Here is a 17,402-nt window from a genome sequence, read left to right as displayed (position 1 = left end):
AATGGGATTCATCCTAAAAAAGGTTACACATTTTTATTTTTGATACAACATGTATTTTCTATTATTATCAAACTGTGTACATGAAACGAATAACTATTCTACTCATACTGTCTGGTCATGAAATAAACTGACTTAATCAAAAAAGAAATGTACTGCGACTGAAAATTAATTGACTTGATATTTACAATATTTAAAATAAAATATACAAAAGGTTATGGAGTTATCTCCCATATTAATATTGGAATGTACTGCAGGTTATAAAGTTATCTCCCATATTTATAAAAGAATGTACTGCAGGTTATGGAGTTATCTCCCATATTTACAATGGAATGTACTACAGGTTTTCGAGTTATCTCCCATATTTATATTGGAATGTACTGCAGGTTATAAAGTTATCTCCCATATCTATAAAAGAATGTACTGCAGGTTATAAAGTTATCTCCCATATCTATAAAAAAAATGTACTGCAGGTTATGGAGTTATCTCCCATATTTACAATGGAATGTACTTCAGGTTATGTAGTTATCTCCCATATTAAAAGAAATGCATTACAGGTTATGAAGTTATCTTCCCTTTTATAATTTTTATTTGGTATTTCATAACTCAAATCTATTATGACTATAAAAGGTAAAAGACATGATGGGTAGTTTATGCACATTTGCATTCTAGACATATGATCAAAAATAAAAATGTGTAGGCTTTCAAACAGAGTTTCCAAAAAAATATTTGCAGTTGAACAGTTTTTTCTTCTTCCAATGTTAATCCCTTCAGATTTAGTAATAAAAGGCAATCATGGTAATCATTTGGCTTCATAACAATGATTGGCATATAAAAGATATCAAACTTCAAACTTTTGATATAAAATTGATGTTGTGAAGTACACTGATACATTGACAGTGCATCATTCGAAGTGTTTAACATCAGTTTACAATGAATCTCTTTTTGCATGCTTCTTAGGTACAGAGTGTCTTAAATATTTTTACATTATATAACCATATATTACCTAAAATAATAAAAATTACCTGACAAAGAAGTGTTATAACCTGTCCAAACCCATTGGAATGGTATTGGATCAGCTATTCTTGTAGAGCATTCTATGTCCCATGGACACTTTTTATCAAATTCACATACACTATAGGGGAAAGGCTCTGTAAAAAAATTTATATATAAGCATATAAAAACATTTTGTTTTCCATATTATATACATGTAAGTTTGCACATAAACACATTTATTTAAAACCAGTTTTTGGCATGATATGGGTTATGATCTTCTCATATATTTTATGATGGTATGATACTAAACCCCTAACGGGAGGGATTGTGCTTGATTTTCATATGATGAAGATATAATCTTTCAATCAGTTTAATTGAGGTCTAGAGCTGGTATGTCAGTAACTGCTAGTAGTCCTTTGTTAATTTATGTATCATTGTCATTTTGCTTAGTTTCTTCTGTTACCTATTCTGACATCGGACTCAGACTTCTTTTAAACTGAGTTTTACTGTGCGTATTGCTGTGTTTTTGTTTATTCTATAAGGGCTAGAGGTATAGGGGGAGGGTTGAGATCTCACACAACATGTTTAACCCTGCCGCATTTTTGCGCCTGTCCCAAGTAAGGAGCCTCTGGCCTTTGTTAGTCTTGTATGAATTTTGGTCAGGTTGTTGTCTCTTTGACACATTCCCCATTTTCATTCTCAATTTTATATATAAAACTGATTCAGAATTTTTGAAATGTGTTACTGTATATTCAGAAATTTTTGCAAGGTTTTTATTAATGCGAATATTGTGACTGGATGCATATCACAATAATAAGAAGTCGCATTATGATATCCGATACAAATGTCTGTATGCATCTTTTTCCAAAATCACAATAATTAATCTCATATTTTTGTCCATTCTTCAAAATTTGCAATAATAAATGCACGCAATAATTTCAGAATTTACTGTTACAGTATACTTTTACTAATGAGAAAAATGCAACATGATAGATATCACAAAAATCAAACCTCTCATTTCTTATTTTCTTAGCAATATTTGTATGCACGGATTTCTGAAATCACATTCATTAATCTCGTCAATTGTTTAACAATGGCAATAAACAAATGCAAGCGGTTCCCCTTAAACTGACCTAATCACAAACTGATATATTGTACCCACTGCTGCCAGCAACAGTGTGCCTTAATAGTCTCATCTATTTTTTATTCCACAAAGCATGACAGAAAGCTGGTCTATATAGTAGTACATACAAGGTAAAAAGGGAGTATGGTATAGGAGGGGTACTGTTTTGGGGTAGAACAGTTCACATCAATATTTCTTAAATCTCCATTTTATGTTTAAGTCATTTTAATGCAGTTAACAAAAATCTAGGTTTCAAACTTCATAGATTTCCTAATCAATTGTAATTTGCTTACTTTTGAATCATGTTAATTTCAATGATTTTACAGAGGAGTAGTTACGGTAAGTCCCTAAAATGGCCCCTATTTCTTACTTTAATTTCAAATTTGGATTCATTGACCAATATCACAATGAATCATAGTTAATACATTGACTAAATAGGGATTATGTCTCTTGGTTGAAAATTTACATACTTCCATTCTATTCATGATGTCACAAATACATATAGCACGCATTTTGATTTTCCACTATAATTGAATGAAAACAGCTAAACCTACTGGTACATTGGATGTGAAAATCAACAATATAAAATAAAACTTAGACAAAAATAGTTCTGTTTACCATCTCACATGTCTTTTCATCAACTTAAACATTCTTTATCTTGAAACATTGAACTGAATAATCGAGCCAAATATATCCCTTACCGAACTTACTCCTTTGATATATATGATCCTTTGTATTTAAGGTACACAAAGCTTTTATATCTTTAGACAAGTAAAATATCAATAGCTAAAGTACATGACATAAATGAAAAGTACTCACTTGGACATATTTCTTGCTGGTTAACTTTTATCTCATAAACATATGCAACCGTATAAGATCGGTAAAAAGAATAAGTAGTTTTTCCTGTTATAACCAAGTTACCACGTACTGATGACGGTAAATCAAAACAAGCACTTAAATCTCCATGTTCTGTATATCCAAGGTCATAGGTCATATCCACTGTCTTAAGTTGGACATGTAACTGTACTGACTGATCTTCAATTGTCAAATTTAGGAATACACTTCCACTAGATGGAGTTGTGAACATGTTGGATATTAATTTTGATGATACATTTCCATTGTAAGAATATAAGACAAAAGCTGTGAAATAAACAGATAATTATTTTCTCTATCATTGAGCAACTTGCAAATCTGGCCCAACCCTCCAAACAAAGTTTTTTTTATGATTTATATTTTTATCTTTGTTATAGCAACATGAAGGGTGCCATTTGTGGAACAGGAATTGCATACTTTTCCAAAGCATCTGGATTCACCACCGTTTTTTGACATGGTTTCCACTTGGCTCAGTTGTTAAGTTTTCTATAGTGTTTTGTGATTTATCTTAATTTTCTGGGAACTAACCTAAAATATTACTTTATTGTATGGGAAAAGAAAAATGGATATTCAAAAACTTGAGATTGATGTGATTATAAAATGCTTTTGAATTGTAGCTTCAGATCTATTATAGAAATTGTCAATATATGCCCCTAGCATATACGTCCCCATGGAAAGTACACTTTGATTGAATAGACTTATTGCATTAGAAAGGATACATATGGTTGTGTATAGACTGGTCTATTGGTAATGACTGTGTATTGACTACTACATTTCTTTTGTATACCCAATATCATCTGTTACTGTAAATTCAGAAATTATTGCAATTTTTGAAGAAAGGACATAATCGCGAGATTAATGATTGCGATTTTCTGTAAATCTGCATACAGATATATGAGTTGTATATCAGAATACGAGTTCTTATCATCGCAATACTCACCAGTCACATTGTTTGCAATAATAAAAACCCTGCATTAATTTCTGAATTTACAGTTTTCCTACAAAATGAATCACAGGTCCTGAATCTAATATAAAACAACCTAAGTATCTTCTTGTTGTTGTTATTGGTTTTGGTAGGCGGCTTACTTATATATTGTAATTGCACCTTAAATTCATATAACATAAATATTATGTATATTCACTCATTCCTTAATATATTTTTAGTTTTACATTTTGGCAAGTAATTATATAAAACTATATGAAACTGTGAAGAATAGGATTGACTGTGTTACAATACATATACATATGTATATAAAAAAAAAAACACATACCATAATTTTGATGTGACCATCCAGTGCCGACATTATTGACTGTGTAGGAACAGGTTCCCTGATTGTTCCAACCAAACTTACAGTCTATTGCACCAGTCTGAACAGCATCAACTAAATCATCAATATAAAAAATTATACATTTCTTTAATAGAAAAGAAAGGATATGGGTATTCATCTATGACACAAAATCAGTGCATGCACAGCAAAAAAACACCCAAAAAGCAAAGGAAGAGCACTTTTATTGCCTTTCTTCATCTCAAAGTCATAGTCTTCAACACAGAACAAAAACTCTCACCTCACTGCAAGTTTAAGATAGCCCCTAGTACTGGTTTCTTTGCCTGTTTTGGTCTGTCATGTATTTATATTACTGAATGTTTGTGTCATTCTTCAATGCAAATGGTAAGGGTTATTTACCTGCGTACCCTTCCGGAGCACCTGAGATCACCACCAGTTTTTGGTGGGGTTTGTGTTGCTCAGTCTTTAGTTTTCTATGTTGTGTTTTGTGTAATATTGTTTGTCTGTTTGTCTTTCTCATTTTTACCCATGGCTTTGTCAGTTTATTTTGGACTTATGAGTAATGTCCCTTTGGTATCTTTCGCCTCTCTTTACCCATGGCTTTTTCAGTTTATTTTGGACTTATGAGTAATGTCCCTTTGGTATCTTTCGCCTCTCTTTACCTATGGCTTTGTCAGTTTATTTTGGACTTATGAGTAATGTTCCTTTGGTATCTTTCGCCTTTCTTTACCTATGGCTTTGTCAGTTTATTTTGGACTAATGAGTAATGTTCCTTTGGTATCTTTCGCCTTTCTTTACCCATGGCTTTGTCAGTTTATTTTGGACTTATGAGTAATGTTCCTTATGTATCTTTCGCCTCTCTTTTACCTGCAATTTGTATACAGGGTTTATTTCAAATGTTTTTGTGCAAAAATAATTTAGAACACAATTTATAGACTTACCACATCTTATTCCAGTTATATAATAATTACTCGTTCGATAAATGGTACAGTCAGAGAGATGCTTTGACGTCGATGAACATTGTACAAGCTGTTTTGGAATATCGTATTCAGAATAACTTCCTACTACTGATCCAGCCCTAAAAATAGAAAACTACTAAGCATAAAATTAAGAAGTGGTAGGATTGTCAATGAGACAATAATCAGAGTCCAAATGACGAAGATGTAAGCAACTAGAGGTCACAATACTGCCTTCAACAGTAAGAAAAAAAAAACATATGCTATAGAAAACTATAAAAGGCCCTGACATGACAAATAGTGAAACTATTCAAATGATATAACCAATGGCCTGATTCATGTACAAAACAATAAACAAAAAATAAATATGATAGGCAGCAACTAAAGACAACCAGTGAATTGCAGGCTCACGAGAGGACCTAACCTGGGACAGTAGTATAACAACACAAAATGAGAACAAACTAAAAATCAGTTGATTTAATGAATTCTGAGGTCTATTAAAAGGAGTTAAGAAATTTGAAACTTTACTGAGGATTTTATTTCTTAATTTTTCTTTCCTCTGAAACCCCTTTGTAACGTGTTCTTCATATGTTAAGGTAATACAAATAGCTTACTTTGCAGTTTTGTGAGTAAAAACATTTATTCCCATCTTTTAGAAAATCATTTTTTTACTCAGGTAAATTAATCAATGAGTGATGGATTTCTCTTAGAAGAAATTTAATGGTCCCAGTGAATAAACTACACAGTCCAATAGCTATTGTATTTACTCAATGGGACAACAGAAGTGACAAAAGTTTAAATAGATTGACCAATAGATGACTCTGTGGAAAACTTTCATTTGGTTCACAATAACAATTTACAAAAAATTAATTGTAACAATATATAAAGTCGTTAAATGATATTGGATAATAGGCCCTTTACCAATTATTGCAGCCATATTGAACAGGGGGCAGATTTTCATAATGGAGGTGAAAGTGCTTTGAAAAACATGGGGAAACATCATTGAAATAGAACAATTGCTTAGAAACATGCATAGGTTTTTCTATACTTTCTTACTATTTCCACCTATATGCAAAAATTCTGTCCTTTATTCAATATGGCTGCAATAACTGAAGTGGCCTATTGGACTTACGAATATCCTAGATACTGACAGACTAGAGATGGACAGTATGTTGTCTCATAACAGTACACATAACCAAACTGTCCGTTGATAACAATTTCCACGATCCCTTGAATACCGGAAGTCATATTAGTTATTGGTAGTATATCCATATGGGATATCTTTGCTATAAAAAACAAACAAAATTGGAATCAATACATCATTATAAATGTATTTGTCCCCATTATACAATAATAAATGGAGAATGTGTCAATGGGACATAGATGATGCCTCCGCTTGCATATAACATTATAAAGGGACATAGCTAGAGAACTGTAAAAGTGACGCCACCCAAATTCAGACTTGATCTGCGTTTTATGGGTAATAAGCATATATTGTGTATAAATTTCATAACATTTGGTTGAGGCAAACTAAAATTAGAGAACGGAAACTAATTTTGTGACAAACATTACTTAAATTTTAGATGCTAACATATCATTGTATTTTCTTACACTTACATGTTATCTACAAAAACAAGATCGTAATCATATAAATATACAAATGATATTGTCAATACTTACTTGTTCCAAAGGTAGTAGTTCTAGGTGTTGTACTAGTTGAATTAGTTGTTGATTGACTAGATACTGTACTACTATTTCCTACATAGTCTGAAATAAAATCAATATTACACTCAAATCAAAATTTTAATAAAAAATATTCAAGAATTCGATTTCTGCATTAATATTGTAATAAAAATTTACTCTTAACATTTGAGAACTAGATATTTTCTTTTAAACATTTTAATTTTGCATATCTAAAAAAAGTAGAATATCTAAAACCACATACATAAAATCCAAACTATCATACCAGGCCTTGTCGTCATAAAAATGTTGAGTACGATAATTGTACTCAGACTTAGAATTAAAGAAAATCTAAATGCTAGATTTGGTGTTTTCTGAGTGAAGTTTTATGACTGAGACCTCTGGGCCTTTTATAACTTAATTAGTTTAATTACTACCTGTATATGACATGAGCTTTGATCATTGTTGAATGCCGTGCAATGACCTCTATTAATATTATCCTTCTCATCTTTGTCCGTTTGGCTTTATGGGTAGCCGTCTCATTGGCAATCATACTATATTTCCCTTTTTATATCTGACACAAGAATCAGGTGAAAAAATGCTTCCACAATTTATCCATCAAAGTGTCAGAGATGAAATTGCTGGTTGAAAAAAAGTAGAGCCTGTCAGTCATTTACTATGTGTAATATAAAAATATGTGATCAGTTTCACAAAAATTTGACGACTTAGGTTGATCCTAAGTCATGAATAATTCAGTATACTTACAATCAACTTTAGATGTAAGATCGTCTGTGAAACTGATCACAGATATTCAAAGTTAGTTGTCTACTGGAAACAAATTTTGATGAAAGTAAAATATTTTTGAAAATTTTTTGAAAGAACAGGATTACAAACATGGCGTAAATGAGATTAGGACTTTCAAATCTCATTAATCAAACTTTGATGTCAAGGACATTCCAAAAATGGTCAAACATTGTTTCATATAGTTAAACCTGAATATACAGGTCTTTCTAAATAAGGATAAAAGAAAACTGACCTTTTATCAAAGAGATGTGACCTATTGATTGAGGTTAAAATGCATAGGTATTACTACAGCGTGATAAGAAGAGACTGACGTTATCAAACATGTTTTTCTTAATAGATGTGACCTTTATGGCAAGTTCGACTACTGTGAATTCATTATTTTTCATTGGATAATGATTGTCATGGATATGGGAAACAATGAATTGGAATGTTAAAAAAATTACATAAACATCTATTGATAAGTATGCAGACTTTAGCAAAACCATGAAATCGAATATCCATGAAAATACAAGTTTATCTCAATCCACGAAAATGTGTACCAATGAATATCAATCCACAGTACTATATAGAGAATATCATATGGCTTTTTCAATATCACATCCGTATCAACCCGAGACACCAATATAATCCCAAGAGCTCTGCTCGAGGGTTTATATTGGTTGAGGGTTGATACGGTGTGTGATATTGAAAAAGCCATATCATATACACTTTATTATATACATATACCTCATGTAGATATATAGATTATACCACTGCATCGAGTGTGATACGATATTTATCCACTCGAGACAGTTAAATTTTCAAATTTAAAACGCGAGGCTCGCCGAGCGTTTTAAATATGTAAAATTTAACTGTCGAGAGTGGATAAATATCGTATTACACGAGATTTGGTGGTGGAATCTGTTTCTCTAATGATTTTCAAACAATACGCAGGCAAATTTATTCCTTCTTTTCGAATGATCTGCAAAAAGATGTGTTCTTTCTATGTGACGTCATCAGGCATGGTCGCCTTTTTTCATGCCGTCACAATAGGAAATTCAGAGGAAAGCAAGAAAATTCGACGTCATAATCGGATTTTAACCAATGAAGAACTGAGATCAAATGAACCACACGTTGATTAAATTTTTTTTATACAATGGGTGCAGAAAGGAATAAATTGACGAAGAATTAGAGAAATTTATTTATGTGACATGACGTCATACAGATAAGGAGGTTTGAAATGACGTCATACAGATTATAGGTTTGACATGACGTCATACAGATTAGGGGTTTGATAAAGCCTTTGCAACAGTGACTGCAATCGATGACGTGACGTCATACAGATTAAATGTGTGATAAAGCCTTTGCAACCGTGCTGATATCGATATCATCACGGGTGGCTGATACAGCACGCTTGCCAATGATTGTATTACATATACAATTTATCTGTATTTAATACTAAGTATATAATATATATCTATAAATAAGGAGATGTGGAATGATTGCCAATGAGATAACTATCCATTAGAGTTCAAATGAAGTGGATGTAAGCAATAATAGGCATCTATACAGCCTTTAACAATTTGAAAAATCAGTGCTATATATATAGTCTTCTACCAAAGGACCCGCACTTTAAAAAGGTAAAAGAAGAGAACAAGAAAACTAAAAGCCTAATTTATAACATAAAAATAATTTACAAAAAATAAATATGACAGGCATGAACCACTAACAACCACTGAACTACAGGCTCCTAACTTGAGACAGGCACTTAAAGAATGTGGCGGAGTTAAACATAATTGTAAGCGATCAACCTTCACCCTAAGCTGGGACAGTGGTATAACAGTACAACATAACCATATTATAAACCAATGGGGTAACACACCTGGTAACTTTATACAATCATCATCGTCCTGTAACAGATTACAGTAGTAAACCAGATTGTAATTGTTCGATATCTGGTGGTGACTACACACTCCAAAATGTAAGATGTGGAAGGCATCTAAAAATAGTCAATAAAACATTCATTCAAATAACAAACAAAAAATAATATCAATTTGCATCTGAGCTACGTCAGATAAAAAATCGCAAATAAATTTCAATACATCTGTTAGCTATTTTTTGGGGTTGAGAAAATCTCTATGCAAAGTCTGTAACTGTTTGAAAATTTAGTTGATACAAGAACCCTACAAAAAATTCATCTTTTGTTTTATATTTGAATGTTCCAAAAATCAAACGAAGTTTTTGTTAAACAAATTCTAAATGTATATGTGTATTATTGATTTCAATAAATAACAATCCATGTATGAGGGTCTGGATTGGGGGTCCTTCATTTCTCTATTCTTTATTTATTTTGGGCTTATTTTTCTCTATTCTTCATTTTTTACCAGTTATTCTGCATTTTTCGGTAATTATTCTCTATTTTATAAACTCCCTCCAGACCCTCGTGTATAAGTTTGCTAGTTAACACATGGAGGATATTGGTTGTAACATTTGTTAGTTTTAATACATACCTAGGCAACTTTGTCGACATATCTGTTGAGTTGTACCATTCTGACAGGTTGGAAATAATAAAGCACACATTGTGTGTGAGTACACCATACTACAGGAATCGTAGGGGTAATAAGCCCAAGTGTACCATTGATTTAATGCTTCAAAGTGATCCTTCTGACCAAAAACATTTGGGTATGATGTAAAGTTCATTCCAAATTCACTAGAGCATATGTATGTGTTATGGATGAGACATCCATCTGAAAGATATAAATCAGTATAAGGTTTTACTGTAAATTCACTAGAACATATGTATGTATTATGGGTGAGACATCCATCTGAAAGAAAGTTTTACAGTAAATTCACTAGAACATATGAATGTGTTATGGGTGAGACATCCATCTGAAAGATATAAGGTTTTACTGTAAATTCACCAGAACATATGTATGTGTTATGGTTGAGACATCCATCTGAAAGATATAAGTCAGTTTAAGGTTTTACTGTAAATTAAGAAATGTAAGGATGTTTTTATCTATTGTCAAAATTGAAACAGGATAGGTTTTGCTAAATAAAAACATGCTTTTTTTTTAATATCATTATTTGTATTTCCAGAAAACACAATAGTTAATCTCCCATTTTTTGTCAATTTTTCACCAATCACAATAATAAAGACATGAAGTAAAAGAAGAATGTGTCGGAGGACACGAATGCCCCCGTTCAAGCTTCAAACAAACAAAAATGGGATGGATGGACGGACGGAAAGATGGACGGTCAAGGGTAAGACTTAATGCCCCCGTGCCTACGGCAGGGGCATAAAAATTCTAAATCTACAGTATTGAAATAATTAATATGAATGCTTAAATAGTTTATAATTTGTCTGCACATTTAAGGTAGAATATCACTTAAAAGCAGAAAATGATGGACAATAGAGTTCAAATTGGAACTTCAACTGTGCTATAATTAACATCATTAAAATAAAAAGGATAAAAAGGATGAATCACAGCAGTGGCTGTTTGCAACCTACAAGTAATGGCCTTAAATAAAACTTTAAATAAAATCCCATAACTCTGAAATGACAAACCAGAGAATTTTGTAGAAATTTTATCCAAGCATATACTAGAGATAGTGTGTGACATACAAAAAATATCCTTATATATCATGGTTAAGTCCCATAACTGGAATGACAAATCGAAAAAATTTCAAAATCAACAGTATCTTACTTTAACCAATTCAAACAATTATATACAATTTTCAGTAAATGGATCAAAGCATACTCAAGTTATATGCTACAACATGTGAAAAATCAAAGTGAAATATGACGATTAAAGTCCTGTAACTCTTGAATGACAAACCAGAAAATTGGAGCTTCCTTTTATTAATCCTGGACCAACAACAGTGTATAGTTTTTAAAGAAATCTATTCACACATGCTGGAAGTAGGGCGCAATGTGTGACAAATTGCCTCAAATCTGACAGTTAAAGTCTTGTTACTCTGGATAAAAAAAAATCAAAATAGTATGGGAGCTTTCTTCCCATTCCAATAAAGTTTCATGTTATTTGATCAATACATTATCAGGGTAGTTTTTGTATGACATGTGAACTGATGTTTACCATAGTACGTCCTGTCGATGACAGACATAAACAAATTGTGTAGTTCATGTCGCAGGCAAGACAGACAAAGGACAGGATTGACACAGGACATGGATATGCTGAATCTAATGTTTTTGATTTTTTCAAGCTAATAAATCTTTTATGTCACCTTACCTTGAAATGATGATTTTGACACTGAGGCTGTTGTTCCAAATTCTGTTGTTGGTCTATATTCTAATAGAGTAGTTGGTCTGTATTCTAATAGAGTAGTTGGTCCATGTTCAGGTTCAGATATAGTAGTTGTCATGTGTTCTGATTCAGGAGTTGGTCCATTTTCTGGTTCTGATTCAGGAGTTGGTCCATTTTCTGGTTCTGATTCAGGAGTTGGTCCATTCTCTGGTTCTGATTCAGGAGTTGGTCCATTTTCTGGTTCTGATTCAGGAGTTGGTCCATTTTCTGGTTCTGATTCAGGAGTTGGTCCATTTTCTGGTTCTGATTCAGGAGTTGGTCCATTTTCTGGTTCTGATTCAGGAGTTGGTCCATGTTGATTTTCAGCAGTCGTTTCTAGTCCTGCCTCTGTGGTGTGCCATACATCTGGAGTTGTGAAATCTACCTCTGCATTTAAAATGAATGAAAATTATGTCTTCTTTTCATGTCTAAGCACAAATGATTTTATTCAATAAACTATCAAGCAAACCAGAACTAAATATCTTTAAAATAGAAGTGGAATAAAAAAAAGTTTACAGACACCTACACAACCATACATAAAAATTTCGAATATTTTAAAATAAATTGATCAAAGCAAATTTGAATTGGCATGCAATTTCAAACTATCTTTATATTTATCTATTTGCTATTTAACAGCAAAAAATGACAGAAAGTAAAAAAAAAATTTATAAAAAATGACTTTTAAAAAATCAATTCTATTTGACTCAAGGATTGATTGATTGATTGTTGGTTGCTTAACGTCTAGTGGCAAATATTTCATGCAAGTTCAGGACAAGTTGACTCAAGGATGCTCAATAATAATATCACTTGCGATATAGTCAAACCTATATATAAAGGTCAAAATTGGGACAAGAGATAACTGACCTTATAAGAGATTTTTTGAATTGAGATTCAAAATGCATAGGTATTACTCCAGCGGAAAAGAAGAGATTGACCAGACATGACAGGTTTTCAATAAGGAATCCAGCTGTTCTTAATGGAACATGATAATGACTGTTACATAAATTGTTCAGAAGAGCTGAGCATCCTACGAATAAATCTATGATCCCTTAATATAATACAGGTGAACATAAAAGGTTTGACTGTATAATTAGTTTTTAAGCCAATTCTGCCCAAACATGTACCTTCGCCTCAGATTCATGTTGATATAAAATACAAAGTAATACTAACCTGCACAACTTCCATTATATAACAGAACATCGTCAATAGCTACCACTGACCTATGACCTCCAGCAGTAAACCTCAAACTAAACACACCGGCAGCTACAGGGAATTCCCCTCTATGCCACTGTAGGTTAACATCTGTCCTATATTCAACCAATGAAAAGACTTCATTGTTCATGTTAGAAGTGTTCTGATGAACTGTCAAAATTACTGATGAATATTCATGAGGTCGGATAACAATATAGAAAAATTCTACACACATTGGCGTATTGGTTTGGAGGTAGGGAGAAGTCATTTCTTTGTCATAGTATAATCCATCCAAATCACCAGTGTAAATAAAGGATCCTAAAACAAAAAAAACATCTTGCTTACCAACTTTTAATATTTTTGTTATACATGTACTGCATTTCAATCAAGTACCGTATGGTTTTTTTTTCTTTGTCTCAGAATACAGATAAAAAAATTTAACCTACTTCAACGCTATTTTACCCATACTGTGATTGATGAAATAATGATATGCATAAACTAACTTTCCCGATAAAGTGTTCAGTCAGTTTTTCCGTAACTAGGGTTTTTTCTTTTTTTTTTCCTCTTGGGTCTTTTCAGTATCAATTTTTTTTTTTTAAGAATGGTAATATAGAGTTGTCTCATCATATCGATGATACCACATCTCCTTATTTTCAAATTTAGAAATTATTCATTACCTTCATGAGAAGAATTGTGAAAGGTGTGATCCTCCAGGTAAAATTCTGGATAAATTACGCCGGATCTCTTTCTCCATGAACCAGTGTTGTATTCACATAAATGGTCTTCCTCAAAATTACAACTTATACTATAGTCTGAAAAGAAAGTTCAAATGATTTTAAGTTAACATAATAGAAAAATCAAAGCACCTGTTGGTCATAAACTATTTAGACAAAAGAGTTTTATGTTTTTCAAACGTAATTCGTAAAATCAGTAATTTCAACAATAAAAAAATTAAAATTCTTTTTTTTTTTAAATCATGAAAGTTTCTATAATTATTAGATATTGTAATGTGTAATTATTTTTGTAATATATTTAACAAATATTACTAATTATATATACTAATTTGTGATATAAAAAAATAAAGGTCATATTTAATCAATTCTAAAAAACTCAAGGTAAAAAAATGTTCATATAAATGTTCAGAAGAAACAACATTATAGTTTTATTTTACAGTTAATCAAGTTTTATAAAGAAATATCAGTGCAAAGTATTCATCTTACAAATTTGAATAAAAAAATAAGGAAAATGTTGAAAATTAGGTGACTTTATATTTTGTCTATATGGCTTGATAAATTAACTGGTAAATATAACTTTTTTTTCATTTTATTGTCACTAGCTAAAATAAGGAATGTTCATTTCCCAAATCCTGCTTTTTTGTAATTTTCACCCACTTTCCACTTTTTATAACCCTTAATACTCACACACCCTTTTTTTACCGCCTATATCTCGCATCCAAAAGCTGGTCATCTCCCGGTAAAATGTTCCTTACAAATCTGTTATCTTACCACAGTTTTGTTCATCCTGCCCATCAGAGCATGCCAACTGTCTATCACACACATACTCCTGACTTACCACAGTTTTGTTCATCCTGTCCATCAGAGCATGCCCACTGTCTATCACATACATACTCCTGACTTACCACAGTTTTGTTCATCCTGTCCATCTGAGCATGCCCACTGTCTATCACACACATACTCCTGACTTACCACAGTTTTGTTCATCCTGTCCATCTGAGCATGCCCACTGTCTATCACATACATACTTCTGACTTACCACAGTTTTGTTCATCCTGTCGATCAAAGCATGCCCACTGTCTATCACAAACATAATTCTAACTTACCACAGTTTTGTTCATCCTGTCCATCAGAGCATGCCCACTGTCTATCACATACATACTCCTGACTTACCACAGTTTTGTTCATCCTGTCCATTAGAGCATGCCCACTGTCTATCACATACATACTCCTGACTTACCACAGTTTTGTTCATCCTGTCCATCAGAGCATGCCCATTGTCTATCACATACATACTCCTGAGGTATACACAGGTTATCTACGGAGCAGGAAAAATATCTCACCACAGTTTTGTTCATCCTGTCCATCTGAGCATGCCCACTGTCTATCACATACATACTCCTGACTTACCACAGTTTTGTTCATCCTGCCCATCAGAGCATGCCCACTGTCTATCACAGACATACTCCTGACTTACCACAGTTTTGTGCATCCTGCCCATCAGAGCATGCCCACTGTCTATCACAGACATACTCTTGACTTACCACAGTTTTGTTCATCCTGCACATCAGAGCATGCCCACTGTCTATCACAGACATACTCCTGACTTACCACAGTTTTGTTCATCCTGCCCATCAGAGCATGCCCACTGTCTATCACAGACATACTCCTGACTTACCACAGTTTTGTTCATCCTGTCCATCAGAGCATGCCCACTGTCTATCACATACATACTCCTGAATTACCAGTTTTGTTCATCCTGTCCATCAGAGCATGCCCATTGTCTATCACATACATACTCCTGAGGTATACACAGGTTATCTACAGAGCAGTAAAAATATCTTACCACAGTTTTGTTCATCCTGCCCATCAGAGCATGACCACTGTCTATCACATACATACTCCTGAGGTATACACAGGTTATCCACTGAACAGTTAAAATATCCATCACCACAACCTGCAATTACAGAAATATAACTATTTTATTTCAGGCTGCATGCCAGTTTTAAAACAAATAATACAACTTTTTTATACTTTGCAAAAATGTAGTATTTATCTCAAAATAAAAAAATGTATGTCCAACCTCTAAATATTCCTGCGTTCGGAATCAATTAAACAGACTACAATAAAACACTGATTAGCTCCCTGAACAAGTAAATTGCTGCAGAGTAAAAAAATATTTTCATGAAATCTAAACTTTATATCCTCTTTTGCTAACATCTTACCTTCCATACTTTCCCCTGGCTGTAAAACAACATCCTTCCTTTCCTAACAACTTACCTTCCATACGTTCCCCTGGCTGTAAAACAACATTCTTCCTTTCCTAACAACTTACCTTCCATACGTTCCCCTGGCTGTAAAACAACATCCTTCCTTTCCTAACATCTTACCTTCCATACATTCCCCTGGCTGTAAAACAATATCATCAATTCGTAAACCTCCCCAATTGTTAGATGGGAAGAACATCTCAAATATCACACTGAAATTTCCACTTGGAACAGTTGTCTTGTACTTTATCCAGAATGCAGTTCTAATCATTCTATCGATCATATACAATGGTGTGACAAGACCGTCTGTATCTTGGAGTGCCAGTCTCAAGTGACCATAAGTAAAGGGATAGGACTGAGTCAAGAATGACAGACAAGACACGGTAGGAATATTTTCCATTTGAGAGCGAAGTAAGTGGAAACCAGCCATGGAGACATATATGTGATGATTGCCATCTGAAAATATAAATAAGGATAGGTTAATTAAATTTTTTCATTATTTTATAAACCCAGTTTGAATACTGTACATTCAGAAGTTTTAACATGCATTAATTTATTTTTGCAATTCTCGAAAAGTGAGATTAATTATAATGATTTCTTGTTTAGAAATTCCAGAAGGGAAAACATATTTTTTTGTGTTATACATTTATATATATGTATAAATCAGTACATGTATATATTTACTTTGTGATATTTTTTGAAGCAGTGATGCTGAATTCATTGTCTGTGGGCCATTAATCCTTTTCTAAAATCAGTGATCTCCTCAGGCCCTTAAAGGACCGCGGGCCCACGATGTATAATTTTTTACCGTGGTGGTATCGTTCTTACCGCGATGTATAATTTTTCTCCGTGGTGCTAAAATTTTCAGTTAAAAAATCGTAAATTGGTAAAGTTTTAAACGACTTGTTAAATCTTTTCCGTGCGGTATAAAATTCCAGGTGAAATTTGACCAGTTCAAACCAGTTCAACAGAGATTTGTTTACGTCACGTGATCGATTTACCTTATGAGGTTAACCTTGTTGATTGGATTTAATCGATGTAATTAACACTTGTAACATGATTCTTTTGTGTTTTAATTAAGAGTTCACAACTTTATGATCACAGATAACTATTTTATGGCTTCACTCTCCACCCAAGCACTGACCTGTGATAACCTGTGACAAGTCCGCAAATACTTTGTACACAAACAGTCGTCTTGACCCAATAGGTACA

At 32.8% G+C, this 17,402-nt stretch overlaps 1 protein-coding gene across 1 annotated transcript in view; it reads right to left on the bottom strand.

The window, feature by feature from the left end:
• The window catches only part of LOC127723900 (uncharacterized), a 196,600-nt gene that overhangs the window by 61,973 nt on the left and 117,225 nt on the right, over nucleotides 1–17,402 (bottom strand). Inside the window, exons 44-56 of the mRNA XM_052230616.1 lie at nucleotides 16,314–16,646; nucleotides 15,770–15,880; nucleotides 13,867–14,001; nucleotides 13,169–13,507; nucleotides 11,945–12,385; nucleotides 10,205–10,441; nucleotides 9,577–9,693; nucleotides 6,912–6,998; nucleotides 6,364–6,517; nucleotides 5,217–5,353; nucleotides 4,261–4,371; nucleotides 2,936–3,256; nucleotides 1,023–1,148 (exon numbers count right to left, since the gene is read on the bottom strand). Coding sequence (XP_052086576.1) covers nucleotides 1,023–1,148; nucleotides 2,936–3,256; nucleotides 4,261–4,371; nucleotides 5,217–5,353; nucleotides 6,364–6,517; nucleotides 6,912–6,998; nucleotides 9,577–9,693; nucleotides 10,205–10,441; nucleotides 11,945–12,385; nucleotides 13,169–13,507; nucleotides 13,867–14,001; nucleotides 15,770–15,880; nucleotides 16,314–16,646 — 2,649 coding nt within the window. The remainder of the gene's footprint in view (nucleotides 1–1,022; nucleotides 1,149–2,935; nucleotides 3,257–4,260; nucleotides 4,372–5,216; nucleotides 5,354–6,363; nucleotides 6,518–6,911; nucleotides 6,999–9,576; nucleotides 9,694–10,204; nucleotides 10,442–11,944; nucleotides 12,386–13,168; nucleotides 13,508–13,866; nucleotides 14,002–15,769; nucleotides 15,881–16,313; nucleotides 16,647–17,402) is intronic.

This window comes from Mytilus californianus, unplaced genomic scaffold (assembly GCF_021869535.1).
Source record: "Mytilus californianus isolate M0D057914Y unplaced genomic scaffold, xbMytCali1.0.p SCAF_13, whole genome shotgun sequence".
Classification (NCBI taxonomy): Eukaryota; Metazoa; Mollusca; class Bivalvia; order Mytilida; family Mytilidae; genus Mytilus; species Mytilus californianus.
Note: the sequence above shows the minus strand (reverse complement) of the source record. Positions and strands in the feature narration are given on the sequence as shown.